Consider the following 27682-nt stretch of genomic DNA (forward strand, 5'->3'; position numbering starts at 1 on the left):
TTAGCTCTTGCTACTGGAATCAGAAAACCCAGGTTCCATCAGCTGATCTTGGGCAGATCCCTCCCCCTCCCTGCGCCTCGGTTTCCTTCCCTATATAGGGTTGTGCTCTCCCCCTCACTAAGGAGAGAATGTAGGACTGGGAGGGAGAATGTAGGTGGAAGTGGGTTATGTTGTGAATTGCTGTGCACATGGGCAGTGTTATCCTTAATTCTAAATTCTCAGTTCTTAAAGGCAAGGCGGGGCAGGTGATTTCTCAATTTGCTTCCCCTTGCAGAGAGGGCAGGCCCTGGGGGCCATACGGCTTAGCACATGAGGCCCTGGGCTGGAAACGGAGTGTCAGTCTTGGAGGTTAGGCTAGGCCAGGACATGCTGCTGGCTTCAGGGTCACAGACTTGGGTACAGGCCTGGGGAGGGGTTCTTCCACAATCCACAGCCTCTCCCTCTTTGGGGCAGTGTACCTCTGGACATCATGAAGCTGTTGGCCCCACCCAGCAGGCCAAGAACATAGTCCTGCATGATATCTAGAGGCATCCTGACTTACCTTTTGGCCTGCTGGGGTATCTTGGGGGCACTTGGGGAGAGAGGAAGGGAGAGCTGGGAACAATATGGAACTGTAAGGCAGAACTTCCTGGTGATAACTTTTTCGTGGCCATGCAGCAGGGTAGAGGTTGGAGCCGGGGCTGGGGCCAGGGCAGCCTGCTCCCTGTTTTTGCTGGTGTCTGCAGTGTGTGAATCAAGTCCAGCTAGGTATGTGGGTCTTAGAGGCCCCAGTGCACGTCTGCTACTTCCTCCTAACCCTGTCTCCTCTCAGTGCAGCCCACCTGAGGATGGGCATCGAGTAAGCACTGGATAAGTGGATTTCCCATTCATGGTTACCTCAGGCAGAGGCAGAGGGTCTGGGCCTTCTCTGGCTTGAGAAGCGACTCCTTTAGAAAGAGCAGGTATGCAGCTCTGAAAAGACAAGTTGGTGGTAGAGCTGCCTGGGCTGCTCAGGTGACTGCAGAGGGACTGGGGGACCCTGCAAGGGATCACCACAGGGTCATCAGGTTGCCTGCATAGCTGAGCCCTAATCATCTTATGGGCAGAGATCCCCTAAAGCTGGCGTGACTCTGCCTTCCCAGCAGTGAGTCCTGGGCATGTGGGATGCTCCCCTCTCTTCCCACTTGGGGAAGGGGCCTTCTTAATTATATCCCCCTCACATGGAAATGAGTTTGGATTTTCTGAGCATACACCAGCTGGCTGGGGGGGAGGCAGCCCAGAAGGCTGCTGGCTGGGGAAGGGAGGAGAAGGGGTGGGAGGGAGCCAGGCCAAGATGAAAATTCCATGTTCTCACAGCAGAGCCTGGATGGGGCTCTGAATGCTCCCCACAGATCATCGACCCTATGCTTGAAACCACCCCTCCTTGGAAGAAAGTATCGTGCTCCTGCTTATAGGCTCAGGGGAGCCTGATCACTCAGGCCAGCCTGCCGTCTGAGAACCACAGCCTCCAGCGTCCAAATATTTAGCTGGCCATTAGTGAGGCTGTCTGTGCCCTCAGAGAGGTCCTCCCCGACTTTGAGGTCGATCTTCTCCTGAAGTGGTGAGGAGTGAATCTAAGGCCCTGAGAGGGGACGCGGCCTGGCGTTTAGCACAGAAGACCATAAGTCTGTCTTACCCCCGCCCACCCGGGTTGTCCCCGTTGAGTTGCCGGGGAAGGGGTAGTGAAGAGATCCCTGGCGAAGGTCCCTTCTGCCGGGAGGGGAAGAAGGCTGCGGGGGACGGGGGAGGGGCGGGGTGGGGTCAGGCGTTTGACTCCGCCTCCTCGTGCTGGGATCAGCCTGCGGTCGGGCGCTGGCTCAGTCTCGGCTGCTCTCCGCCGTCGCTCCGGGGCCGCGGGATGACACCGCCTCCGCCCGGATGCGCCGCCCTCGGCGCCCCGCGCACCCGCGTTCCCGGTCCGCTGGCTTGGTCCCGGCTCTCGCTGCGGCGGCTGCTGCTGCTGCTACTGCCGCTCTGGACGGCCGCCGCCTCCCAAGGCCACCCGAGGAGCGCACCCCGCATCTCCACTGTCTGGAGAGGTAGGAGGCGCCGCGCGAGCGGCGGGGCGCGGGATCCGATGCCGCGCGGGGCGGGCGCGGAGTGTGCCGCACCAGAGGGAGTGCGTGCGCGCGGCTCTGCGGGTCCCGGGCTGTCCCCGTGGCTAGCGTGTGGGTCTGGGTGAGTGTGTGAACGTGCGCGCTGCCACACCGGAGCGGGCTCTAACGCTGCTGCGAGCGAGCGGCGGGGGCCGGAGCCCGGGCTAAGTCGCTCCAAGTCCGCCCGCCACCGGGAGCCGGAGCGCCGGAGCGCAGAGGGAGAGAGAGGGCCCCTCTCTCGGCCCCAAGGCGCTCTCTGTCCTCCAGCGCCTGACCCTCTGTACAGGATCCTTTCTCCCGCCGAGACCCCCACCCAGGTCCTCTCTTCCTGAGCTGCTGGCTCCGTTGTCGCGCGGGGCGCGGGCTGGGCCGGCAAGGGGGGCGCGGACCCTTTGCCGCCGCCGCTGCGCTCCGGCTGCGGGAACAAAGACCCCGCTGCCTGCCCCCGCCCTCGCCCCGGTCCAGAGCGCGGGCCAGGTAGAGGGGTGGGCACCCTGTGGCGAGCCTGGACATGGTGCGGTGCGGAGGCTTGGGGCACCCGGGCGCTGCCTCTGCATTGCCGGGACCGACCGCTCCCCCCTTCTCCGCACGTGGCAGTTGTCACCAGTAATCGGCGCCAGTGTGGGGGGCAGTGCCCGTTGGGTAGGGCGCGGCCATTGGGACCCCCAGGCAGCGGATCTGGGGAGCGGGTGCAGTTTTTAGGCCCTGGTGCAATTGTGGACCTGGGGAACCGGAGTCTCCCCCGGGGGCACCTCAGTTTAGACCCCTGTACAATGGGTCAGAAAGCCGACTAGGTGGGGTTTGAGGTTTTCTGCTGCGAGGAACTGAGCTCCCTTCCCCTGCATTGCACACAAATGCTTCCCCGCCCCCAGGCCGACCGGGCTCTGTCCCCAAATTTGGTGGCGCAGCGGCCCCCCTTTGCTGGTGGTGGACTGGCGGTGGGGGTTGGGGGGACTGGTAGATCTGGCCCCTCCTGGAGCCCTTTGATGCCCGAGGCGGTTTGCAGGGATTGTCAGAGCCTGAGCATTATCTGGGGCAGGTATTCTTAGCAGAGAGAGGGAAAAAAACCCACAGGCAAAATGAGTGGCTTGAACTGCAGCTGCAGCAGAAGGAATGTGACTCGCCCAAGGTCACTCCGCATTGTGTGCCCTCACAATGCAGGCAGGGGGCTCTGATCTGGCATAGGACCAGTGCTTGTTCTGGGTTAGGAAGGGGAGAAGGGTTTAGGTCATTTTTTGGCCATGAAGTGGGCACTCTAGGGGTGAGCTCTGCTACCCAGCCAGAGATATTCCTGGTGGAAATGGAACAGAGCAGTAGACCTCTGGTCATCTACTCATAGTGGACACCTGCATACCCCTCAGTCATGCCCGCTCCAGCCTGGGCTTCCTCTGCCTTCACAGCATCTTTGCCTTGCCCCAGTCCCCTTGGCTGTCTTGGACAACACAGCATTTGTATACTCTGCAGAGAATGAATGGTCGCATCTGAGAGTTCTGGAATCTCCCCCTGCACCAAATCCCTTGCATTTGGCTCTGCTCGCCACCCCGCTCCCCACCCAAGTCTTCCCAAGACACCCCCCCCACATACTTAATGCACACCCACCTCTTAGTACTTAATGCTGCCTCCCCATCTCAGGCACTTAGTCCCCACCCTGAGGCTATTTAAAGCTGCTTTCTGTCCTCTTACCCACTTTCAAAGTGCTCTTTCCCCTGCACACAGTTCACTATTGTAGCTACACTTGGCTGTGCCCTCTGCTTGGTAAAGCACTATTGACCCCTTCTCGGGTCTGCCAGCACCTCACCCATTGTGTTCAAGTGTAGTCTGTGGTCTTCTTCACCAGTGCCAGGTGCCCCGCTGGCCAGACCCTGACATCTTCCTGTCCCCCAGGACCACCAGCTGGTGATGGTATGCCTGCCTGACAGCTGCCTCCTATTTCCTATGGGGTGACACATGGCCAGTCGGACAGGAATGGGCTTGGGCAGGGCACGCCCAGAAGTGGGGTGAGAGGTGGACTCTCCCAGCCTTGCTGTAGGCGTAGGTCCCTGTTTGCCCATGAATGGAGGGATGGGGGTGCCAGCCTCCAGAAAGGACTAGATCAAGGACAATGGTGGTTCTGGAGCATCTCCATGAGGCCTAGGTTGGGGTTTTAGTTTTGAGCCAGGACAGGTGTGGGGACTGGAATAGGTATGGTGGGCTCCTTTCTGTCATTTATTTTCTGCAGCTTGAACCCCTAAACCCTAGGGAAACATTAAGTAAGGGTGTTCTGGGAAGGTCCCAACCTGAGCTTGTCAGAGAGATTGATGCCTCTCTGCTGCTGAAACCTGACCCGAGTGGCTCCGGGCAGAGAGAAGGATGTGTTGGTACTGACGTGCTGGGTGCCCTTGAGCTCTGTACCTGTCTCTGACCCTCAGATCTCCCCAGAGCTCTGGAGGTTGTTCCCCGAGGGCTGTTGCTGACACATGGGGCAGTCAAGGATATGAATGTGTGGTCCTGACCTTCCTGCAACAGGGGCTAGAGGGGAGTGGGTTACAGGTGACAGCAGGAGGTTAGCATGCTTGTATAAGCTGTGTACCCCTCTCCCATTCTCTCCCTGGTTGGAGGAGATGGAAAAGCTCCGGAAGGTTCTGACCTCTGAGGTCAGAGGTGAGCCAGCCTATCCACAGTGAGAAACAGAGCCCAGTCTCCACCTGTCCAGCTGAGCCAGTTCTATGCTCTCCCTTGTCCAATTAAACAACAGGATGTTATTGTTGACTTGGTGGATGCTGGGGGAGCCATTATGCGGCCGCTCCCCAGGGCAGGGGGTTGTTGTCACCTCCTCTAGGGGATGAGGTCACAGCTGGGGCTCCCGAAGCATCACCATTTCCAGTGGAAATCCTTGCCCCCTTGGGAACTGAGATGTATTCATCACCCTCAAGGTGAACTCCCCCTGCAGAACAGAGTGGGGGGGGCAATTCCCAGGAGGAGAGGGGGTTTCTAAGCCGAGAGAGATGGGAGAGATGCTTGGTGATGTCACCAGGAGTTTCCTGCCAAGCTCTGTAGCCCCTCTGTCCTGAATAGTGAGGATTCTAAGAGCAGGTAAGGGTAGGAGTGGATGCTGGCACATGCCCAAGATGACCATGGTGTGGGGGAAAGAGATGGGAGATTGAGATTGGAAGCCTAGTTCTAGACCCAGCTCTGGCCTGATTTTCTGTGGGATTCCAGGCAAGTGCTTGTCTTTTTCTGTGCCTCAATTTCCTTAAATTTCCAAAGCAGGTGTAGGGAGGAGCTTATCAGAGCACGAATCCCCTTGTCTCCTGGGGTGGGCAGAGGCTGTGGTGGCTCAAACCTTAGCAGTGCTGAGAAACCGGAACCTGGGAAGTTAGGGGAAATCTTGAGTTTTGTGTTCTTTCCTATCTTTCTCTCGTAAGCGGAAGGCTGAAGGCTGAATGAAGATCAGCTGGAAGAAATGGCTCATTTGGTTTATAGCAAGGGTAGACATAATTATTCAGCATTTTTGACATCTGACATTTACTGGGGCCAACCTTGTGCTGGTCCTGGGCTTGGGGAACCAGGGATAAGAAATTAGATGAGTCTGTAGGCTTCTCATTGTAGATGGTGGGACTGTCGAACAGGTCGAACTGCAGTTACAGAGAAACATGGAAGGGCCTGTAACAGAGGACAGCTATGGGACTTGAAGAGATACATAACTCAGTCTGCACAATCAGAGAAGGCTTCCTGGAAGAGGTGGTAAGCCAGGAGGGCAGGAAAAGTAGGAGTCAGCTAGGGCAGGGGAAGGACCGAAGGAAGTACCCTGGTGTGACAGGATTTCAGACCCAACTACTTATGACTAAGACTGAGGAGAGAAGCCATGTGGGGGCCTCCAAAGGGGAGACGTTGAGTCAGCCTGGGCCTGGGGGCTCCAGGAAGGTTTCCTGCAGGAGAAGGCATCTGAGCTAGGCCACCTGACCCTTCACAACCAACACAGCAGTGAGAAGGCAGGACCATGGCAGGCAGGGAAGACTTCACCAGTGCCACAGCTCCCTGATGGGAGGCTGGGGCTGGGTCCAGGGAGGGGCATCAGGGCTTTCCACTTGACTCCTGACTGACCACAGGGTTCTCTGAGCAAGGAGGCCAGGGCCTCAGCAGAGACTCTCCATTGGGGGGAGGAGCTCCCCCAGCGTCAACCAGGCCCTGCCAGCATGGGAGGGGCAGATGCCCTTTCTCTGCCCAGCTTCCCCTTCCAGGAATCTTCAGTCCCTTAGCAGGGTGGATCACTACCCAGGCTGGGCACTTGGGAGAAGCAGGGACAGCTGAGCACCGTCCGTTGAGGTGGGAAGGTGGGAAGCGGAGGCTCAGTCCAGGGGGTGGGGGCCAGCGGCCTGTAGGGGCAGTGGCAGGAGTGGGTGGCCCTTGAGTTGACAGCTTGGGCCCCAGCTGACGTCCTGTCCTCCACCCCCGGCCCCATGTCCTCTATTTCAGCCACTGTGGGACCGTCTAGCTATGTCACAAGAGACTGACCACGCTTCCCCTGCTCTGGTTGGGAGCTCTGGGGCCAAAAAGCTTCCCCTTTTCTTGGTCTCCTTTTTTGGTCAGGCCTGAATGCCCTGGAAGACTCCTCCCTCCCGGAGCTGGGGGAGGAAAGGGTCCTCCTAGAGCACAGAGGACTGTGGCCTCTTGTTGGGCGCCCCCATCAGGGAACATGGGCTTCCCTTCCCTAGCCTGCCCAGGCCATGAGGGACCGTTTGATTTGTCCCTCTCTTGCCCCTTGTGGTACAGGGGTGGTTCTCCCCGTCCAGTCTGCCTCCAAGCCCTTTATTCCATCCCCATCCTCTGGCTTGGCCTGGGCCCTGCTGTGTCTTCAGGACTGTGCCCTGGCCTCCTCCAGGCCCTTCCATCCCTCTGGGACGCTGTGCTGGAGCACACAGCCCACCCACCTCATCCCCTACAGTTCTTCCCTGGAACCATCCCCCAGCTCCCCACACTTTTCTGCCTCAGGGCTATTGCCCTGCTCACTGTTGCCTTGCTGGTCACTGCTCTGCTGGTCATCCCTCCCAGCACCCAACTCACCCTCCTCCTTTCTGCCAGTTTTATTTCACTTCCTCCAAAGAGCCTTCTTGGATGACTCCAACCCACACAGCTAGACGTCAGAAAACAAATGTCAAGAGATCAGCTGGGCCAACCACACGTTCCACAGATGGGGAAACTGAGGCCAGGGATGACAAGGACTGGCCCAGCATTACCCAGTGGGACAGGCAGAGCTGAGACCAGGGCCGCGTCCTCTGCCTGCGCCTGCCCCTGGCCTCAGCGTTTGGCCTCCCTCCACTTGTCTGTCCATTTTCATGCTCTGTCCCCAGGCTTATGGCTGCCTGAGCCCATTCTCTCCTCGACCAGTTCCGCTGCGTCCACACTCTCCCTGACCCAGCACTGTCTGCTCATAGGGGCCCCACGGGCCATGACTATCCCCCCTTCAGGACCTTAGATTTGGGCTTGCTCCACGCACCTCTTCTGGTCTTTCCTCAGGGCAGCGGGCCTTGGCCTCAGGTCTCACGGGCAGGCTGATCTGTGCCCAAGGCATCTGGGTTTAACTGTCACGGCAGCCTGGGATTAGGCTCCCCTGCCTCCTGCACCCCCTTCCTCCAATCAGGAGCCCAGGCTTTGTGCCAGCACCCCTGGGGTAGCCCTTAAGGTAGAGGGCAGCCAGTCCCCGCCCTGTGCCTAAGTCTGTGTTCAGCTTCTCTGGGGGAGAGAAGAGGAGACGCCCTGGGCTTGCCCTTGGAGGACAGTGGCCTGGAGAGATGGGCCTGCTGCCTGTGACTAGGGGGGCACCTGGCAAGGTCAGGAGCCTTGCGCAGCCAAGGACTGTGACAGGAAGTGAGAACAAGAAAGGTCAGTTTGGGGTGTTGCAACCAAGGAAGACTTCCTAGGGAAGGAGGAAGAACCAGGCTAGAGTGAGGGGCAGGGGCATGGGATGGGGGCAGAGTGTGGCACAGATAGCTGCTCATATTCTTTGAATTCTGGGCCCCGGGCTCTGGGCCAGGCTAGTGAGGAAGAAAGGTCACTGTGATAAGCTTGGCACCCTGTCAGTGGCCCAGGAGTCTCCTTGTCTGACATCTGGGTTTGCTGTCTTCCCCACTATCTGAGCTGCCCCCACCTGCCCAGTCCTGGCCTTGGCTTGGCCTGGGGACCATGGGGTAAGAGGAGGTCTGGCCTTCACCTTCAGGACCCCACAGTCCAGATGAAATTCCACTAAACAGCGTGCTCTGAGAGAAGATGGTGTGTGCCTGATGGTGTGTGGTGCAAGGTCAGAGGGGGCGCAGGGCTCAGGGCTGGAGCAGTCTGGAACACTTCCTGAAGCCAGGGGGGCTGAGGCTAGATCTTCAAGGACAGGTAAGACCACGTGCAGAGAGAAGGGGAAAGAACAGTTAGGGGAAGGAAAAGCACAAGCAAAGGTGTGGAGAGGTGGGAAGCAGCCATGGCAGAGATGAGCAGAGATGAGTGGGCCTTGACTGCTGGGTAGGAGAGTTGGGCTCTGCTGAGACAAGCACTTGGGAGCCACGGTGGGTTCTTGAGCTGAGGAGCTGGGGGCGGGGTGGAAGCAAGTGTCTTTGCAAGTGCAGGCTGGGTGGGAACTTGGCTGACTGGGTCATAAAGAAGGGTTTCTGAGCACATCCTCCCTTGACTGTGGTCTGCCGAAGACAGCACAGTGCTTCTATTCTGGGCACAGATCACAGGAGGCTTATGTGCTGGTCAGCACTCAGTGCCGGGCTACACCTCTACGCCTTCAGTTCCCCCTCCCCACAACCTCGGACCTGTGCACCCAAGCTCATTTACACATACCTTCTTTTAGGGCATCATGGATGGATGTCAGGCCTTCATTGGCCAAGTGGCCTCTGACCAGGCTCCACCCGCTCTGGGCCTCAGTCTCCTCATTTATATGAGGGAGGCTGGCCTGGAAGCCTCCAAGGGCTCATCTATGGAGCATGGTGTTCCAGAGTCAGACTGCCTGAATGTCAGCCTCCACTCTACCACTTAGCTGTACGATCCTGGGCAGGTTACTTAACTTCTCTGTGTCTGGCTGCCCTCATCTATAAGTTAATACATCTGACACGCAGAGTAGTGTGCCTGGCACATCGTAAATGCTATGAACAGTTAGGTGGGGATGGGTGAGTAGGTAGCATCTTTGTCCTCCTCCTCCTCCTCCTTTGGCATCTCTGATTTCTGATGAAATGCAGCCCTGGCAGCCTGGCCCCTGCCAGCTCTCCCTAACTGGCTGTGCTGGCTGACTGCCTTTGCTCTCTGTCCCCTCCCACCCTCCCCCACTGATCCCGGCTAAGGCTAAGCCGAGGAACCTTCTGTTTCTCAACAGTCTTCCCGTCCCACCTGCCTCCCTGCACTTGGGGTGGTCTAGCCATCCTCTGCCTTCTCCTCCACCCCTGCCCTGGCTCTGGGCCCAGGGGCAGGCCCTGCACCTCTGTTCATCCTTTCCCTTGAAGGAGCCACCAGCTGTCTTGGGCCTCACTCCGGGGCTTTTTGAACCTGCTGGGCTGAAGAACGGGTGGAAGATGGACAGGACGTGGAGTTCATTATGGGCTTCCTGCCTTCTCTGGGCTTGGAGCCTCCTCCCCACTCCAGCTGGACCTCGTTGCTAGTCTTACCTTACCAAGCCCCCAAATCTGTCTTGACTCAGCCCTCCCCTCCCTCCCCTGCACACACTTAGCTTGCTCTCTCCAAATGCCTATGAACTTCACTCTGATTGGGGTTATTTTTTGTATTTTTTTTAATAGACTTAATTCTTTTAGAGTAGTTTCAGGTTCACAACAGAATAGAGCAGAAAATACAGAGAGTTTGCACATATATATTCCCCTCCCCTCAACGTCCCTCATCAGTGTGGCATATTTGGTACAATCGATGAACCAACATGGGCACCAAAGTCCATATTACCAACCAGAGTCCACAGTTTACACTAGGGTTCACTCTTGGTGTTGTACATTCTATGGGTTTTGTCAAATGCATAAAGACATGTAGCCACCACTATAGTATCATACAGAATAATTTTATTGCCCTAAAAATCCCTTGTGCTCCATCTGTTCATTCCTCCCTCCCTCCCTCCCCCAAACCCCTGGAAACCACGATCTTTTTATTGTTTCTGTAGCTGTACCTTTTCAAGAAGGTCATTTGGTTGGAATCATACAGTTTGTAGCCTTTTCAGACTGGCTTCTTTCATTTAGTAATATGTCTTTTACGTTTCTTCCATGTCTTTCATGGCTTGATAGATCACTTTTTTTTAACTGGACATATATTTTTTAATTTACATATATTACTGTTCATTGTTTCTAAGAATGTTTAGAGCTTTAGCTTTTTAAACATAGTTATCAAAGGAATAAAGCCAACCACAAAATAAGAATTAATTCAAAAAGAAACATATACCCTGCTATTAACAGCAACATTATTTATAAATGCCAAAATATGGAAGCACCCTAAGTGCACATCAATAGTTGAATAGATAGTGAAGATATATATGTAATGGAATACAACTCACCCATAAAAAAGAAGGATATTTTGCCATTTGTGGCCCTTCATTCACTTTTTTTTTTTCCACTTCAGAAACCAGAATTTGTAACTGGCAGAGACATTTCTGTTCCATCAAAAACAACAAAATACCTAGAAATAAACTTAACCAAGGAGGGTACCTATACTCTGAAAACCAAAATGACACAGAAATGGAAAATTTTCTTGTGCTCTTGGATTGGAAGAATCAACACTATCAAAATGGCCACACTACCCAAAGCAATCCACAGATCCAACACAACTCCCATCAAAATACCAGAGATATTCCTCACAGAACTAGAACAAACAATTCCAAAATTTATAAGGAACCGCAAAAGACCCTGAACAGCCAAAGCAATCCTTCGTAGGTCTCTCTCTTTTTTTTTTCTCTTTCTTCTTTTTGTTCTCTTTTCTTATGGTTTGATGACTAGAGAAGGTCTTTTAACATTTGTTCTAAAGCTAGTTTGGTGGTGCTGAAATCTTTTAGCTTTTGTTTATCTGTGAAGCTTTTGATTTCTCCATCAAGCCTGAGTAAGAGCCTTGTGGATAGACTATTCTTGGTTGTAAGTTTCCCCTTTTCATCACTTTAAATGTATCGTGCTGCTCCCTTCTGGCCTGTAGAGTTTCTGCTGGAAGATCAGCTGATAACCTTATGGGAGTTCCCTTATATGTTATTTGTTGCTTTTCTTTTGCTAATTTTAATATTTTCTCCTTATCCTTAACTTTTGTCAATTTGATGACTGTGTGCCTTGGTGTGCTCCTCTTTGGGTTGATTCTGTGTGGTACTCTCTGTGCTTCCTGGACCTGGGTGACTGTTTCCCTTCCCAAGATGGGGAAGTTTTCAGTGATATCTCTCCAAAAATTTTCTGAGGTCCTCTCTCTCTCTCCTCTTATTAGAGTGTTTCATGTTGCCCCAGAGTTCTCTTAAACTATCCTCATTTCTTTTCATTCTTTTTTCAGTTCTGCAGTAGTGATTTCCACTAATCTGTCTTCTAGCTTGCTGATCCGTTCTTCTGCCTCACTCAGTCTATTCTTGATTCCTTCTAGTGTAGTGTTCATTTCAGTGATTTTATTCAACTCTGGGTATTCTTTATATTTTCCAAATCTTTGCTAAAAACTTCTCTCTGTGCTTCTGTACTCGTCTTGAGTTCTCTGAACATCTTGGCCATCATTACTTTAAACTCTTTCTCAGGTAAATTACGTATCTCCTCATCACTTATTTCTTCTTCTGGGATTTTATCTTGTGCCTTGGCCTGGGAGGTATTCCTTGCTGCCTCATATTGTCTATCTTTCTATGTGTTCGTGGATTCCTTCCACAGGCTTTGGGATTGTTGTTTTCTTATTTCTAGTATCTGCCCCTGGTGGACGAGGCTGGACTAGAGGCTTATGCAGGTTTCCTGGCAGGAGGAGCCAGTGCCTGCTCACTACTGGGGGAAGCTTGGTCCTGGACCTCTGGTGGGTAAGGCTGTGTCTAGAGGCTTCTGTTGCTTAGGAAGCCTGCTGATGGGTGGGGCTGTGCTCCCACCCTGTATGTTGTTTGGCCTGAGGCTTCCCCACAGGCTGTTGGGTGGCGCTAGGTCTTGGTGCTAATGATTCAATCAAGGTGGCAGCCTCCAGGAAAGCTCAAGTAGATGAACACTCCTGGAATGTCCGCCGCCAGCTTTTATGTCCCCTGAGTGAGCCGCAGCCGTCCCCCACGTCCTCAGGAGACCCTCCAAATCCAACAGGCAGGTCTGACCCAGGTTCCTGTGAAATCACTGCCTCTGCCCTTGGACCTGGTGCACGTGGGTTTCTGTGTACGCTTCCCAAGCGAATGGAGTCTCTGTTTCCCCCAGTCCCGTGAGGCTCCCAGAGCCAAGCCCCGCTGACCTTTCGAATCGGATGTCCTGGGGTCACCTTCTCTTCCCAATGCTGGAACCCAAGCTGGGGGAACTGACGTGGGGCTTAGAGCTCTCACTCCTGTGGGAGGGCCTCTGCGACTTAACAAATCTTCAGCTTGTGGGTCGCCCACCCGGGAGGTATGGGGCCCAATTATATCATGAGCACGCCCCTCCTACCATCCTGCTGTGATTCCCTCTTTATGTTTCCAGTTGCAGAAGATCTTTTTTGCTAGGTTCCAGTCTTTTTTTGATGGTTGTTTAGCATTCAGTTGTGGTTTCGCTGTAGTTGCGTGGAGAGGCAAGCTCGTGGTCCTACCACTCTGCCATCTTGCTCGGAAATCTGCCACCCTGATTGTTTTGTTCCAAAAGTCATGATGGGTCATAAAACCTAGACCTTAGCAAGTACCAGCCCCTCCAATCCAAAGAGGAGGAAACCAAACTCAGGAAGGCCCAGCTCCTGGTCACGGTCATGGCTAACTAGCCACCTGGCTGCCAAAGGGAGCACAAGGCTCTTTGGAACCAGGGCTGAGCCCACACCTGAGGTATGTTCCCCTCCCGCCCATGGCTGACCTTGGTGGGTGGGAAGATGCTCCTCCCTGGCCCAGCTCACTGTTCCCACAGCTGATAAGGAGAGGCACACCCCCACGCCCCTGGGAGCTAAGCACTGCCTCAAGGGCCCGCCCTGTCCTGTGCCACCTGCCCTGCGCACTGGCTCTACCCCTGCCAGGCAGCTGTCAGGAACCTTGTCCTGCCAGGCTCAGAGAGCCTGAACTACAGCCTGGCTCCTCCTCTGCTGCCCCTGCTCTGTGCCTTGGGCCAGTGGCACAGGCTCTGTGGCCTCCATGCCCCCTCAGTTCAGTGACTTTTCTCTTCCCTTCCACCTTGACCTGTGGGGTGTGGGTTCCAAAAGGTGGAAAGGCTGCAGGCTAATTCTTAGGCCCCTCATGGGCCTTCCCTCTTCTTCTGGTGAAGGTGTGCGGTGGGCTCGGGGATTCAGGGTGGGGTACCACTTTGGGAGGAGGCTCCTGCCAGATGTGATTGAGCCCCCAGTCAGAGGTTGGCCTGGCTCCTGCCCCATGCCTGGGCCTCCCTGGCTGCAACGACTCAGGCATTCCCTGCTGGGCACCGCATTCCTGCCATTCTCAGGGCCCACCTCATTGCCGCTCTCAAAGGGCTCTTTGAGGTTAGCATTCAAGGCCTGTCAGGTCAGTGGGTCAGCTTGGAATGCTGTCCCTGCCCAGACCAGACTGTGGGGCCCATCCCTTGTTGCACCCTTGACAGATAACAACACCGCCCCCCCGCGTTCTAGCCACCACTCCACCCTCCCCCAAGCAGCCCTCTCTCACAAGCAATGAGGGTATGGGGATGGCGGAGACCAGGTGGTGGCAGCACCCAGAGTGAATGAGGAGGAATGATGCTCCACCAGGCAGCCTGCTTTAGGAAAACCCACCCCACACAAGTTCACACTTGTTCCAGCCAGTCGGCCCCTGGGATTGTGGTGGGAGGGTCGGGGCTATGAGCAGCATCAGGTCTGATTCCTTCCAGCAGGACCAGAGCCTCATGGATGGCCTGGCTGGGGGTCTGTGACTCAGAGAGGGGAACTGACCCTCACACCCAGCCATCTTTTTGACCCTCATCTCTAGCTGGGGCGGGGCTGGGCTGGGCCTTGTGCGTCCTCCCACTGGAAGGAAGGTGGGGGCACAGGGGGCCACGGAGTCTAGCTGGGTACAGGGCAGCCTGAGTGTGCCATTTCTTGGTCCAGAAGGAGCCAGAATTGGCTCAGAATCACATGGGGGTGGGGGGGAGGGTCTTGTACCTGGTCCGCCTCTAGGGTCATGCCCACCCTAGCCCCCTCCCCCTGTCTGAACCCCTGGTTATTCTGGGAGCTTTTAGCTACCACTTAGTCAGCCACTAATGCGTCAGGCCGGGGAGTGAGGGGGGAGACACAGTGCCAGACGGTGCTCCTTTTAGACATGCAGGATAGGAAGCAGAGGGGGCTGGTCAGGCAGGGGGAGCTGGGGCGGGAGTGGGGGGTGCTGGAGGAGGGAGGGAGGCTTTCCCGACCCTGGCCGCGCTCACAGGTAGGAGGCGGCGGCTCTGGAGACTGATGGGCAGTGGGTTGGTGTACCCATGGGCCTCCGCATCTCCCTTCCCGCATCACGCTCGGGGCTTCAGCCCACCTTTCCGATTCTTCTCTCATTAGGTCTCTGTCCCTACCGTACAGTCAGCTTCCCCATGTTCTCTCAGGCTGTTTCTGCTGCCTGGAGTTTTCTTCTTGCCTGTTCCTGACCCGTCTAGCTTTGGTCTGCCTCCCCCATCCCTTGAGATTCCTAAGGAAACAAAAAGACACATTTAAAGATGTGACACTTGCTCCCTTGGCTGGGCCTCTTTAGGGGCAGCCCTGGCCTTGCTCAGTGCCTGCTTGGGTGGACCCCTGACCGCCAGCCTTCCCTGGCCCTGCCCTCTCAGTGTTGGTGCCATGGGGCCACGGATCCTGGCCGGGAAGGCTGGTTGCTGCCTTCACTTCCAGGCAGCCCTCCTGCCCCTGAGCCCCCAGCCCCCGCTTCTGTGACCTGAACAAAGCTTCCTTTCATGTATTCATCGAGCTGTTGCCGCTCAGACACTTCCCCGGCACAATCAGGCCCTTTGAGGGCCTCGGGCAGTGCGGGAGCCAGGCTAGGGCTGGGGTGGAGAATGGGCCAAGGCCTTGTCCTGGGGCCGAGCTGGTGCCATCTCCCAATACACATCCCAGGCGCACAGCCGGGAGCAGGGGGGCGGGTGCTCGGGGTCAAGGGAGGCAATGCTCCAGGGCTCCTGTTTGTTCTTCTGCAGAGTGAGGTGAGCAGCCCCTGCCTCCTGCCATCCCTTGACCCTGGCAGCCACAGCCAGGATTTGAAGGGAACGGGTCTCACGCTCGCAGACCTGTGCAGAACCATCCTGGCGCAGCAGCTCCCCGTGCGGCATCCGGCAGCAGGCAGCCCTCACCCTCCCTCTGTGCTCTCAGAAATACTTTGTGAGCAGCCTTGGGGTCTACACCAACAGTTTTGCTGGAGCGGTGTGGAGGCTTGCTTTGGTGTGGTTGTTTCTCCCCTCCAGCTGGATTCTAGGGTAGAGCCAGGCCTTCCACTCAAACCTTACTTTCCAGGGCTGGGCCGTGTCTCTCCCATTAGGCTAGACTCCCCAAGGCAAGGCTCTGTCTCCCTCATCAGATTAGACTCCCCAGGGCAGGACTGATCTCATCCTTACAGGATGGCCCTGTGACCCCAGACGAGGGCTCCTTCAGGGCCCTGTCACAAGCCTCTTTCCCCACATTGGAGCTGTGCAGGCCCCTCCTCTGAGCCTGGGGGCTGTGGCCTTGGTGTGAGCTGAGGTGACTGGTGGAGGTGGCCAGCATGATTTGAGCCGCGGGGCTCCCCCGCTTTGGCCTCCGGTGGGGCTTCAGCGCTCGGCCTCCAGCCCAAGGTCTTCAGACACAGACACATAGCTTCTCCCGGCCGCCGGGCTGGCTGGGGGAGTAGGTCAGGAGCGGGGTCTACAGACTGTCTAGACTGTGGGCTAGGCTGCAGGGATGGGGGCTGCTGCTCGGGCTGTGGGCGAAAGGGGAGCAAGGGAGCTGAGTCAGGAAGGCCTTGCCTGATCCTAGAGCTCTAATTTTATCCCAGCTTGGGGGGAGGGGAGCCTGGGTCCGAGACCTGCCAGCCCTGCCCGGGCCTGCCAGACCCTCACTGCCCAGCAGGGAGTGGGCTCTCAGCCCCTGCCAGCCCAGCCTCGGAGTGCAGGGAGGCCTGACATTCTGAGCTGTCAGGCTGTTTGCAGAGCACCCGGGGAGAGCCAGGTGAGTCCGAAGACAGAGAGCTCAGCGCTTCTCTGGCCCACGGTGCTGGCATCTTCCTGAGTGTGTCTCAGAACCCATAGTCTAGGCGAGCCAGTCTGTCCTGCCTCCTAGTGCGACCTTGGGCTGCACCTCTGTACAGTGAGCCGGGCCGCAGCTGAGGTGCAGGGTGAAAACAGCCCACTTCCAGGGACGACTTGGCCGTGGAGGGAAAGGGAATGCAGGTGGGGGTCGCGTGGAGGGCAGTGCTCTTTGTTCCTGTTGAATGCAGAATCAGTAGGAATGGCTCAAGTGGCACCAAGGGGGATTTGGGGCAAACTCGAGGACATGGCAGTCGTTTTCTGTCTGGGCTGGAGGGTGTCCTGCTTGGGTGTCACTGCTGAGCTGGCTGCAGCTGAGTAAATAGCGGTCAGGCCGAGTTCCTGGATAAGGTGGGAGGATGCTGGCTGTGCCTGATTGCTGGGGGCACAGCCGCAGGCTGTCCCATCCCTATAATTTAGTCCTGCAACCAGGACAACCTCAGCAATGTCACCGGAGATGAGACATCTCCCCAGAGGCAGTGGCTGAAGATAGTTTCTTTTCGGGGCAAAATTGTCCGGATCAGCCCTTCTGCTTAAAAGCCCAGGCTGTGCTCTGTGAAGAACCCCCTGTCCCGGTGGTGCTGTGGAGGGAGGGCTGATCTTTCCCCCTGTGGGAGCTGGTATCTCTGTGAAACTAGCCAGCGTGGGGGCAGGAGCTCTGGTTCATGGCCTGCCACTGACCGTGTGGGCTTGGGCTGTTTCTCTCTGGATCTCTCTTTTTCCATCTGTAAAATGGGAGGGAGTAGATATTAAGATCCCTTTCCAGCTCTAATCTTTCCATACTGACCTGCTCATTAAGGGGATGGGGTGGGCCAGAACGGGTCAGAGAGGGCTTCCTGAAGGAGGGGGTGGGGTTGTGAGCAAAGGAATTCCTGGGAACCTGAAATATAAGTGGGCTTCTTGCAGGGGGTGGAGGTGGCTGCTTGCTCTGTGCTGGGCAGCAGAGGGTCTCATGGAGCAGAGCTGGGGGGCTCTGGTCCCTCCTGCCTGAGCCCAGCCGCTTTAGAACAGCAGAGTGTGTGTGTGAGGAGTGTGTTCTCCCCAGAGGTCCATAAACCCTGCCTCTGCTCTGAAGTCACACGTGTTGTAGGGTAGGGGCCGTGGCTTATGGGTGAGGATAGCTGGCCGGACCCCACCAGAGGACCTCTCATTTTTCTGAATGCTGGAGCCGCCGTTGCCAGATTTAAGCACTAGTTGCTAGGTGGATGCTAGGGGGTGGTCCAGGGTCTTCTAGCCCAGGTCTCAGCCTCAACATTTCTGCCAATTGTCTCCTTCTTAGGCCATGCGCGGCAGGACCACATAGACTTCGGCCCAGCTGAGCCGCACACGGTGCTTTTCCATGAGCCTGGCAGCTCCTCCGTGTGGGTTGGGGGACGCAGCAAGCTCTATCTCTTTGATTTCCCCAAGGGCAAGAACGCCTCGGTACACATGGTGAGCCTGGACCCCTCTCCCGGTCCCCTTCTCTCTTCTCCCTTCCCCGTCCCTCCTGTCTCCCCTCTGGCCTTGGTGAGGGGCCTCAGGGAACCCATGAGAGCTGGCATCTCTTCTGAAACTGATCCACCACCTACCATATCCCATAAATGGTCCCGGGGAGGCTCCCTGAAGGTGGTCTGATTGGCGTGGGTATTGGGATGGTGTGGAGAAAAGCGGGAGCTCATGCACCTGGCCGGGGGGTTAGCACTGACTGGGGAGGCCCAGGCAGGAAGCTCCCAGGCTGCAGAATCCCCTGGCCCTTGCCTTCTGACATCTCTGGTCTGGCCCACGAGCTCTGGGCTTTGGGCCCTGTTATTAGGCTGAGCAGCCTGTGTGATCTTGGGTAACTCACTCCCCCTCTCAGAGCCCTAGTTGCTTATCTGCCAAATGAGCTGGTCCTGAAGATGCTTGGAAAGCACTTACAGGGGCATCTTGCCCCTGGCAGAGTGGACTAATGTTCCCCTCATTCTCCCCAGGTGAACATTAACTCCACGAAGGGGTCCTGCCGAGACAAGCGGGTGAGTCGGGGAGAGGGGTGCAGGGGGGAGGCTAAGCCCCTTGGAAAAGGGATGAGATTCTCTGAGAGTCTGAGGAAGGAGGCGTGGCCCTGCCTTGGGAGCCCAAGTCTGGGAGGAGAGAGGTAGCCCTGCCTTAGGGTTCCCAGGCTGCGGGGAGACGCTCCTTCCCCTTCCCCGAGGCCTCTGTGCCCTACCCCTGTTCTTGGTGGGGCTTAGAATCAGCTGCACCCTCTCTGGGCTCTCCTTGGAAGCTGCTCCTGTACTCAGACTTTTGACGCCTTCTTCCCCAGTACTGAAGGACCTAGTGGTAGGCCTTCCAGGGCCTTCCAGCCACCCTCTCTCCTTCCCCTTCTCTTGGGCAGGATTGCGAGAACTACATCACGCTCCTGGAGAAGCAGGGTGAGGGGCTGTTGGTCTGCGGCACCAATGCCCGGCGACCTAGCTGCTGGATCCTGGTGAGAAGGCCCCTCCCCATGTACCTGGTCATCTCTCCCTTGTCTGGGTGGGCTTCTGCCCTGCCTTGGTGGGAAGGGGGTGGGGGGACTCTGAAGCTGGCCTCATCTTGTATAGAATTCCTGGGAGTTTGGGCACCCTGAGGGGGAAGCTGGTGCCCATGGGAGGCAGTGGCCATGGGATCACGTGGTGCTCTGACCCCCTTGGTCTCCCCCAGGTAAATGACACTGTGATGTTGCTTGGTGAGAGGAAAGGCTATGCGCCCTTCAGCCCGGATGAGAACTCCTTGGTTCTGTTTGACGGTAGGGCTGTGGCTGGAGCGGGAGGGCCCCTAGAGGGCTGCTGCCCTGGGCCCGGGGAGGGTGGTCAGCTCCACGCCCAGGGGCCCAGGCCCAGAGGAGGACTTACCATGCCCCTCCCACTTGCCCAGGGGACGAAGTGTACTCTACCATCCGAAAGCAGGAATACAATGGGAAGATCCCTCGGTTCCGCCGAATCAAGGGCGAGATCGAGCTGTACACCAGTGATACTGTCATGCAAAGTGAGTCAGCCTCTGGCTGGGCTGGGCTGGGTGAAGGGGTGCGAACGCCCAGGGAGGTGGCTGGGCTCCTTAGGTTCCAGGGAAGGCTTCCCGAGGGCCGCTGGGGCCACAGGCCAGTTGGCAAAGTGGGAGCTTGGTACAGTCCGGTGTAGGCAGGGCTGAGGAGGTTGGCCTGACAGGGAGCAGGGGAACAGCAGAGACAAAGATGTGGATGCAGGATGGTGAGCACCCTCTGGGAACAAGACAGAGGAAGACCCAGGCCCAATGTAGGGTCCCCGGGAGCCCTAGTGTGTCCCTCTGCAGAGCTCATGTGGGGGCAACACCCCCTTCCTCCTCATTAAGGCTCTGCCAATTAGGCAGAAGTGACGTAGGGGCCCCCAGGGACCTCCCTTGAGTCCCCAGGCATGAAGTCATTGCTCCTGGGCCGATGACGTCTTTGTAGGAGAGGGCAAAACAGGTGTGGGGTTGGGGTGCAGGTTGTTCAACACCTTGGGGAGTTGGGCCCGATGTTCTGAGTTTTATTCCAGGTCTGATTTGGTCCGGGTTTGTTTGTGCAGACTCAGGGGGTGTACAGGGTTGGAATGCGTCCTCTGAGAGGCTCCCAGCCTCGCACCCATTCACCTCTGTCCCCGGCAGACCCGCAGTTCATCAAGGCCACCATCGTGCACCAAGACCACGCCTACGATGACAAGATCTACTACTTTTTCCGAGAGGACAATCCTGACAAGAATCCCGAGGCCCCTCTCAACGTGTCCCGCGTGGCCCAGCTGTGCAAGGTGAGTGGGTGCTGAGTGGGCAAGGGTATGTGTCTGTGCCTGAGTAGGAGCGCGTGAGTGGGTGAGTGCCTGTGTGCAAACTGTGAGTGAGACTGTGGAACTGTGGGAGGAAATGTGTGCACGGGAGGGTCCGTGCATCTGTGAGTGAGTAAAAATGGTTGGGCTCATGTGTCTGTGTGAGGGTGCAAATGCGTGTTTTCGTGTGAGAGTGTGTGTGGGCATGTGCCTGAGTATGAGCGTGTGTTGACGTGTGTGTCTTTCACGTGTGAAGGTGCTGGGATGTTCAGGTCTGTGTCGTGTGTGTGAATGTGAATGTGTGAGAATGGACAGATGTGTCTGAGCCAGTGCGCCCTGTGGGGACCTGACATCCTCACCCTGCAGGTCCCCACTGTGGGCCCTGTGGCCTGGGTCAGCCAGGCCTGCTGGCTGGAGCCCGGCCCAAGAACCTGGCCTGAGTCATGGGGCACCTCAGCCTCATCCCCTGGCAGGTCCCGGCCCCTTTCAGAGCCTCCCTTCCCCCTTGGAAGCCTGGGAGCAGGAGCCATGGGTGTGGGACAGCCCAAGTGGGTACTAAGGGGGCTCCCCGACCACCTTCCAGGGGGACCAGGGTGGCGAGAGTTCGCTGTCTGTCTCCAAGTGGAACACCTTCCTGAAAGCCATGCTGGTGTGCAGCGACGCCGCTACCAACAAGAACTTCAACAGGCTGCAGGACGTCTTCCTGCTCCCTGACCCTAACGGCCAGTGGAGGGACACGAGGGTCTATGGCGTTTTCTCCAACCCCTGGTGAGTGACACTCGTCCTGGGGCTGGTACTGGCATTAGTTACATGTCCAGTGGGGATTAGAGGGTTTGGGCCCTGCTGAGGGACAATGCAGTGGCGAGAGCATGGACTCCAGGCTCAAGGGACTCCTCTCTGGGCCTGGGGTGGGAGGACAAACAGTGCTCAGGGAGATGTGTGTGCTGCTGTGTGAGTCTGTCCAGGCGGGCGTGTGAGCACGTGCCGGATGTGGTGCTCACGGCTGTGCCTGTATGTCCGCCAGCGGTGTGCTCAGAGTGGGTGCTGGGCCCTGGGAAGAGGCTGCTGAGGCCTCTCCGGGTGCTGGGCGCTATCACACCCACTCAGACATTGCCTGCGCCTGATAATTCACACCTCTTAATCACTCTCATTGATTCAAAACAAGGCAGGCAAGTGTTGGGTGTGTGTGGGGAGAGGTAGGGGACAGGGTGGGGACAGAGTGGGGATCCAAGACTCTGTCTGGGGCTCCTGGGTGGACCCAGAGGGCTGCGAAAAGAACAGGGGGCTGGCTTCCTTGGACATAGTATCCCAAGGATGCACACGGAATTTCTCCTGCTCCGAGGCTGACTTCTGTGTTCAGTGATTCTGTGGCAGAATACAGGTTATGGTTTTAGATTGCAGCAGAAAGAAATTATGTTGAACTTCCCTCCCTGCCTCCTCCTGTTCCTCCCTCCCTCCTTCCTTCAGTGGTATTTGATATTCTCAGGCACTGGCCTTGGCCTCCAGGATAGTCCTGGCCCCCATGGACCTTGAAGGCCAGGGAGCTTGGTTGGAGGGCTGCAGTTATGCCCTGTCTGGTGCTAGGCTGGCCTGGGCGAGTGCAGGTGGGCAGGTCCTGGGCTGCCACTGAAGTGGTCTCTGTTTCCCTCCAGGAACTACTCAGCCGTCTGCGTGTACTCCCTCGGCGACATTGACAAGGTCTTCCGCACTTCCTCACTCAAGGGCTACCATGCAGGCCTTCCCAACCCTCGGCCTGGCAAGGTGAGCAGTGACACCCGCCACAGCCCAGGCCCCGGCCCCACCTCCCAGCCACCCCACTGATCTGGACCCATTCTCCTTGACCAGTGCCTCCCAGACCGGCAGCCGATACCCACAGAGACCTTCCAGGTGGCCGACAGTCACCCCGAGGTGGTACAGAGGGTGGAGCCCATGGGGCCTCTGAAGACACCACTGTTCCACTCTAAGTACCACTACCAGAAAGTGGTCGTCCACCGCATGCACGCCAGCAATGGGGAGACCTTTCACGTGCTTTACCTAACCACAGGTGAGGGGCCGCCCCGGGAACCCCCGGTCTGCTTTGTAAAAATGGGTATGAAAAGTATAAAAAATAAGATAATTAACATCTGGTTGGATCTTTATACCTGGAAGGAAGAATTGAGTGACTCAGAGCTGTCAGAAGTTAGTGTGTGTGGCTGTGGAAGAGTCATGCAGGGAGAACTTCCTGGAGGAGGGGGGGCAGAGGGACAAGGGAAAGGCATCATAGGCTGGGAGAAGAGCAGGTACTGAGATTCCGAGGCAGAAATGTGGGTGCAGCTTTGATCCAGCTGTCTGGCTCCTAAAGATGGTAGGAAGAGATGTGGAAAGTCAGGAGGAAGGAGCTGGTCCTGGGGTGTCCCATGGGCCTCCACCAGGCAGAGTGAGGAAATTGGACCCTCTCCTTGTCTTTGAGATTCTGTAGGTGAGAGGGAACCTTTGATGTGGGATACAGAGTATAGTGAGATGTGATGAAGGACTGCCAGATAGCAGAGCCATTGCAGGGTCTTGCAGAGGACTGCAGGGGCTGCTCCTCTTCCTTTCCCTCTTCCTCTAGGAGAGCAGGGTCTTGCTGACTCCTAAAGCTGCGTGGGATGCCCTGCGAGATGTCCCTGCACTCCAGGAACTCACTGACCCTGAATGAGCTAGCCCTGAGCTGGCTTTATAGCAGCTTCCTGGTCCCAGGCTGTGGGCAGAGGGAGCTGGGAGCCAGCATGGAGATCAGTGTTGGGGGAACTGCAGACCCTCCTTAGACTGGTGGTGGTGCCATCAGAAAGGCGGTGTCTCCCCCAGATGCCTGGCCCCTCTGGCACCACCCTCCTCAGTTGTTCACACCTTCCTCATGTGGCTTCCTGCTGCTGCTTCACCTTGGGGATTTCTCCTGGTGGCCTCATAGGTTGTTTGGCTCCTGGGAGTCTTGGGGAGAGTAATTTCCCATTAACAGTCCTGGTTTCTAAGTCCTGAGACCCACCTCTTTACTCTTCCATTCATCCTGGCCGCACCCTTTATTTTTTTTTTGTTGTTGTTTTTTTTTAATTGATCTTTGGTGGTGGTTGTTTTTGTGGGATGGAGGCAGGTAATTGGGTTTACGTATTTATTTATTTAATGGAGGTACTAGGGATTGAACCCAGGACCTTGTGCATGCTAGGCATGCGCTCTACCACTGAGCTCTACCCTTCTGTGGCCGCACCCTTTGGCTCCTGTCTTTGTTCTGCTCCAGCAGCAGCTGGCCTAGCTGTTGTAGCCAGCCAGGGGGACAGCAGAGCATTGGGGTGCAGGAGACAAGGGATCACATGATGTGGGACTGGGAGCAGGAGCCAGGACAAGGAAGGCTGGGCTTGGGCTGAGGGAACTGTGGGCCCCTTTCCTGCAGAACTGGGAGGCAAGTGCATTTGTCTCCATTCCCCCTGAGGGCCATCAGAGAGAACCATTTTGGAGCCTGCAGCAGGGAAGGATTGAGGTCAGACAAGAAAGAGAACTTTCTGAGTCCTCTGCAGAGAATGGGAGGCTCTCATAGCTGGGAGAAGCTGTGGCAGGCTGTTGCTGGGCTGAGATGGAGGAGGTGAAGGGCAGTGTGTGTGTGTGTATGTGAAGGTAGTGACTGGGCCGGGAGCTTGTCAGGCCAAAGGAGCATGGGGCCACATCCCAGAGCCTGCTGAAGGGGGTCACAGACACATAGACAAAATGTCCTAGGCGGACAATCATCCAATCATCTGACTGCTTTTTTTGGGGGCAAGTGATGCCCTGGGAAATTGGGAGAGTGGGAGAGGGAGGTAGGCTATTCTAGAAATTGGGACAGCTGGTGAGGTGGGATTGGGAGGACCCAGAGGTCAGGTTGCCCATAAATCCCTGACAGGTGCGAATGCAGAGCACTGGGCTCCGAGGCAGGCAGCCCAGTGTGTGGCCTTGGGAATCCCTATGTGGAACCTAAGGTCCTTTTCAGATCTGAGATTTTATAAAAATTTAAAAATTCCCCAGACTGCTTGCAGTCAGAATCCTGGATTGGATCCTGGAACAAAGGACATTAGTGGAAAAACCTGTGAAATCCCAGTAAAGTCTGTAGTTGAGTTAATAATGATGTATTGGCGTCAACTGCTCAGCCGTGACAAATGCTGCAGTTACATAAAACGGTAACGTTGAGGGAAACTGGGCGAAGGATGTACGGGAATTCTCTGTACTGTCTTTGTAACTTTTTTGTAAGTCTGAAATTATCCCAAAATAACAAATTTATTCAAAGAAAATAAATCCCAAAGAGTCCAGGAAGCAGAAAGTTTATAGAAGAAGTTGAAGAGTGGGATTCTGACCCCTGTGGATTCCAGTCACTAGCTGTGTGACCCTGAGCAAGTTGCTTAGCCTTTCTGAATCTTATTTCCTTATCTGTGAAGTGAGGAAGATAATACCCACCTCCCAGGGCTGTGGAGGGTTAAAGGACGTAATGCTAATGCATGTAGCTAAATGTAGCAGCTTGACACAGTGCTTGGGGGCGTGTGGGACTGCTGGTTTTGTTCTTCATGCTCCGGTTTTGCCTGCGGCCTTGGGGAGCCCTGGGCCTCCTGGGCTGGCCTCCCTGGCCCAGTCCTATGACCCTCACCTGAGCCATAGCTTCCCAGCCCTCCCTGAAGTGGGTCTTTCCTGATTAGCTTAGTCCAGAGGGAGGCTGCCTGTCTCCGTGGTGGGACTCCCGCCCGCTGACCCTGTGACCCTCACCCACAGACAAGGGCACCATCCACAAGGTGGTGGAGTCAGGGGACCGGGAACACAGCCTTGTCTTCAACATCTTGGAGATCCAGCCCTTCCACCGAGCAGCCGCCATCCAGGCCATGTTGCTGGACGCTGACCGGGTGAGCCTTCTTACCCTGCCCTGTGGGGCTGCCCAGTGAAGGCCAGCTGAGGACAGAGCTCCTCTGCATGTGAACTGCATGTCCTTTTTGGAGCCTCTGGGCCCTAGGGCCTAGGGCTTAGAACTCAGTTGGACTGGGGGCCCTGACCTGACCCAGTCTTCTCTCCTTCCAGCGGAAACTGTATGTGAGCTCCCAGTGGGAGGTGAGCCAGGTGCCCTTGGACCTGTGTGAGGTCTACAACGGGGGCTGCCACGGCTGCCTCATGGCTCGAGATCCCTACTGCGGCTGGTACCAGGACCGCTGTGTCTCCATCTACAGCTCCCAAGGGTATGTTGTCTGGGATCCCTTGTCCCTCAGAGAAGGTGGACACAGCAGTGGGGGTCAATGGGCTACGGGAGGCATCCCTTCTGGCCAGACCCTCCTCTGGGTGGGCATCACAGCTGATACTGGGTGAGGGCTGAGGACAGGGAAGGGGCCGGGCCGGTGGCCTCCTGTCTGCTTAGCCTCTTTCTTTCTTCCAACTCCAGGCCAGTGCTGCAGTCCATCAATCCAACCGAGCCACACAGGGAGTGCCCCAACCCAAAGCCAGGTACCTGCGCTGGCCCCGCCCGGAGGCTGCAGTCCAGTGAGGGTGGTACAGCCATGCCCCAACTGCCCTGTCTGAGGGAGGCATAGTCTGGTCCTGGGGGCCCAGACAGATGGGGCAGGACAGTGCTGTGGAAGGATCCCCCTTGGTGTGGGGGTGACTGTGAGCGGTGGGGTGAGGGAGGCCGTGGAGAGTAAGAAGGAGACTGGGTGCTAGTTTCCCCGTGTTCACTTAGAAACCTTGGCCTTGGAGGCCCATCCATGGGAGCCCTGCCTGGGAGCCTGCCCTGGGAGCCCTCAGCCCTTCCTTACGGCTACCTCCCCATCCCTCCCCAGAAGAGGCCCCATTGCAGAAGGTGTCCCTGGCCCAGAACTCTCGCTACTATCTGAGCTGCCCCATGGAGTCCCGCCACGCCACCTACTCATGGCGCCATGAGAAGAACGTGGAGCAGAGCTGTGAGCCCGGCCACCAGAGCCCCAACTGCATCTTGTTCATTGAGAACCTCACGGACCTCCAGTACGGCCACTACTACTGCGAGGCCCAGGAGGGCTCCTACCTCCGCGAGGCTCAGCACTGGGAGCTACTGCGGGAGGACGGCGCCATGGCCTCGCACCTGCTGGGCCATGCCTGCACCCTGGCTGCCTCCCTCTGGCTGGGCGTCATGCCCACACTTGCTTTTGGCCTGCTGGTCCATTAGGGCCTCCTGGGGCTGGCATGCTGCAGGCTTCGGCAGCCCCAAGGCCCTAGAAAAATCCCACACTCAGAACTGGCCGGGCCTGGAGCTCCTTGCCCATCACTTCTTCCAGGGGGACTGCATAACCCAGTGGAGGACGCCAGGCCTGGAGATGGCCAGCCGCAGGCGGCTGCTGGGCCCCGGTGGGGTGGGGGTGGTTTGGGCCAGAGAACGCAGGCTCTGACTGTGAAGCTGGGGCATTGATGACCCACGATTTTATCTTCTGGCGACTATTTTTCAAAAACTCCTCCTCAAACTTGACTAAATGCAGAGGTGGCTCTTGGCCCAAGAGCCTTTGGGCCGGAGAGTGGGGTTAAGAAAGGGGAGTTGGGGCCCCATCTCTGGACCTTTGGGCTGAGGCCTGAGTCCTTCTGGACTTTGATACCCAAATTGCCCCCTCATCCTCCCTCCTGCCATGGCTGGGGGTGGCTAGTGTTCCTGCAGGCCCAGGGCTGCCCTCTGTGGCCACCTCGCCAGCCCTGGATCCCACTAGGCAGCTGCCTTGCATGTTTATTGAAGGATGTTTGCTTTCCGGACAGAAGGACGGAAAAAGCTCTATTTTTATGTTAGGCTTATTTCATGTATAGCTACTTCTGACTGCATCTGTATGAAATACCAAAACTACATGCTGGGGGTGGGGTGGGGAAGGGAGGGGCTGGGGAAGGGATGGGTCATGGGGGGTCCCAGTCTGTGGCTCCTGGGGATGGGATGAGTCCAGGGATGGGCATGGGTTCGATGAGAGTGGCATGAGCTGGCTCTGCCCTGGGAGCCCAGTCTGAGGGGGACGTTGTCCAAGCCCCCGCCATGGGGTGGATATGGGGGGGGTGGGGTGAGGGAGACAGGGGAGAATGAAGGAGAAAACTGAGCCCTAGGTTCACCGTGTTCATTTAGAAGGAGGAGCCGGGTCCTCAGGGGGAGGTTCCAGGACTCTGCCCTTGGCATTGGGGGTTGGGGGGCGGGGGGGCCCCCTCCCCTCCCCTCAGCCCCCTTCCCCAGGGGCTGTGCTTCCATGCTCCTAGCCTCCCACCTTCAGCTCAGGACATGTTATAACTTAGGCTAAACTGTGAATTCCTGTAGGGACAGCCTGGGCCATGCTCTCCAGGTGGACGGCTCTGCCCCAGCCCTGTCCATGGATTTCAGCAGAGAGCTGGGCCCTTCTCTGGCTGTGTCTGGCCAGCCTGGGGCAGGGCCTGGGGCTGGTGGCCTTCCAGCTTTGGCCCCTGCATCTCTTCTCAATGCACTTTAATAATGTAACATATTACTAATAAACAAGCTATTTATTTA

At 56.8% G+C, this 27682-nt stretch overlaps 1 protein-coding gene across 1 annotated transcript; it reads left to right on the forward strand.

Annotated features, from left to right (window-relative positions):
- Positions 1-1829: 1829 nt before the first annotated feature.
- SEMA7A (semaphorin 7A (JohnMiltonHagen blood group)) lies at positions 1830-27682 on the forward strand. The gene is made up of 14 exons (XM_072951007.1): positions 1830-2057; positions 17709-17860; positions 18379-18420; positions 18783-18875; positions 19091-19175; positions 19304-19414; positions 20051-20190; positions 20789-20973; positions 21858-21966; positions 22051-22249; positions 24952-25079; positions 25252-25406; positions 25607-25668; positions 26001-27682. Exons 1-14 carry the CDS (start codon positions 1877-1879, stop codon positions 26360-26362), a joined length of 2004 nt encoding a protein of 667 aa, XP_072807108.1. The 5' UTR covers positions 1830-1876; the 3' UTR covers positions 26363-27682.

This window comes from Vicugna pacos, chromosome 27 (assembly GCF_048564905.1).
Source record: "Vicugna pacos chromosome 27, VicPac4, whole genome shotgun sequence".
Lineage (NCBI taxonomy): Eukaryota > Metazoa > Chordata > Mammalia > Artiodactyla > Camelidae > Vicugna > Vicugna pacos.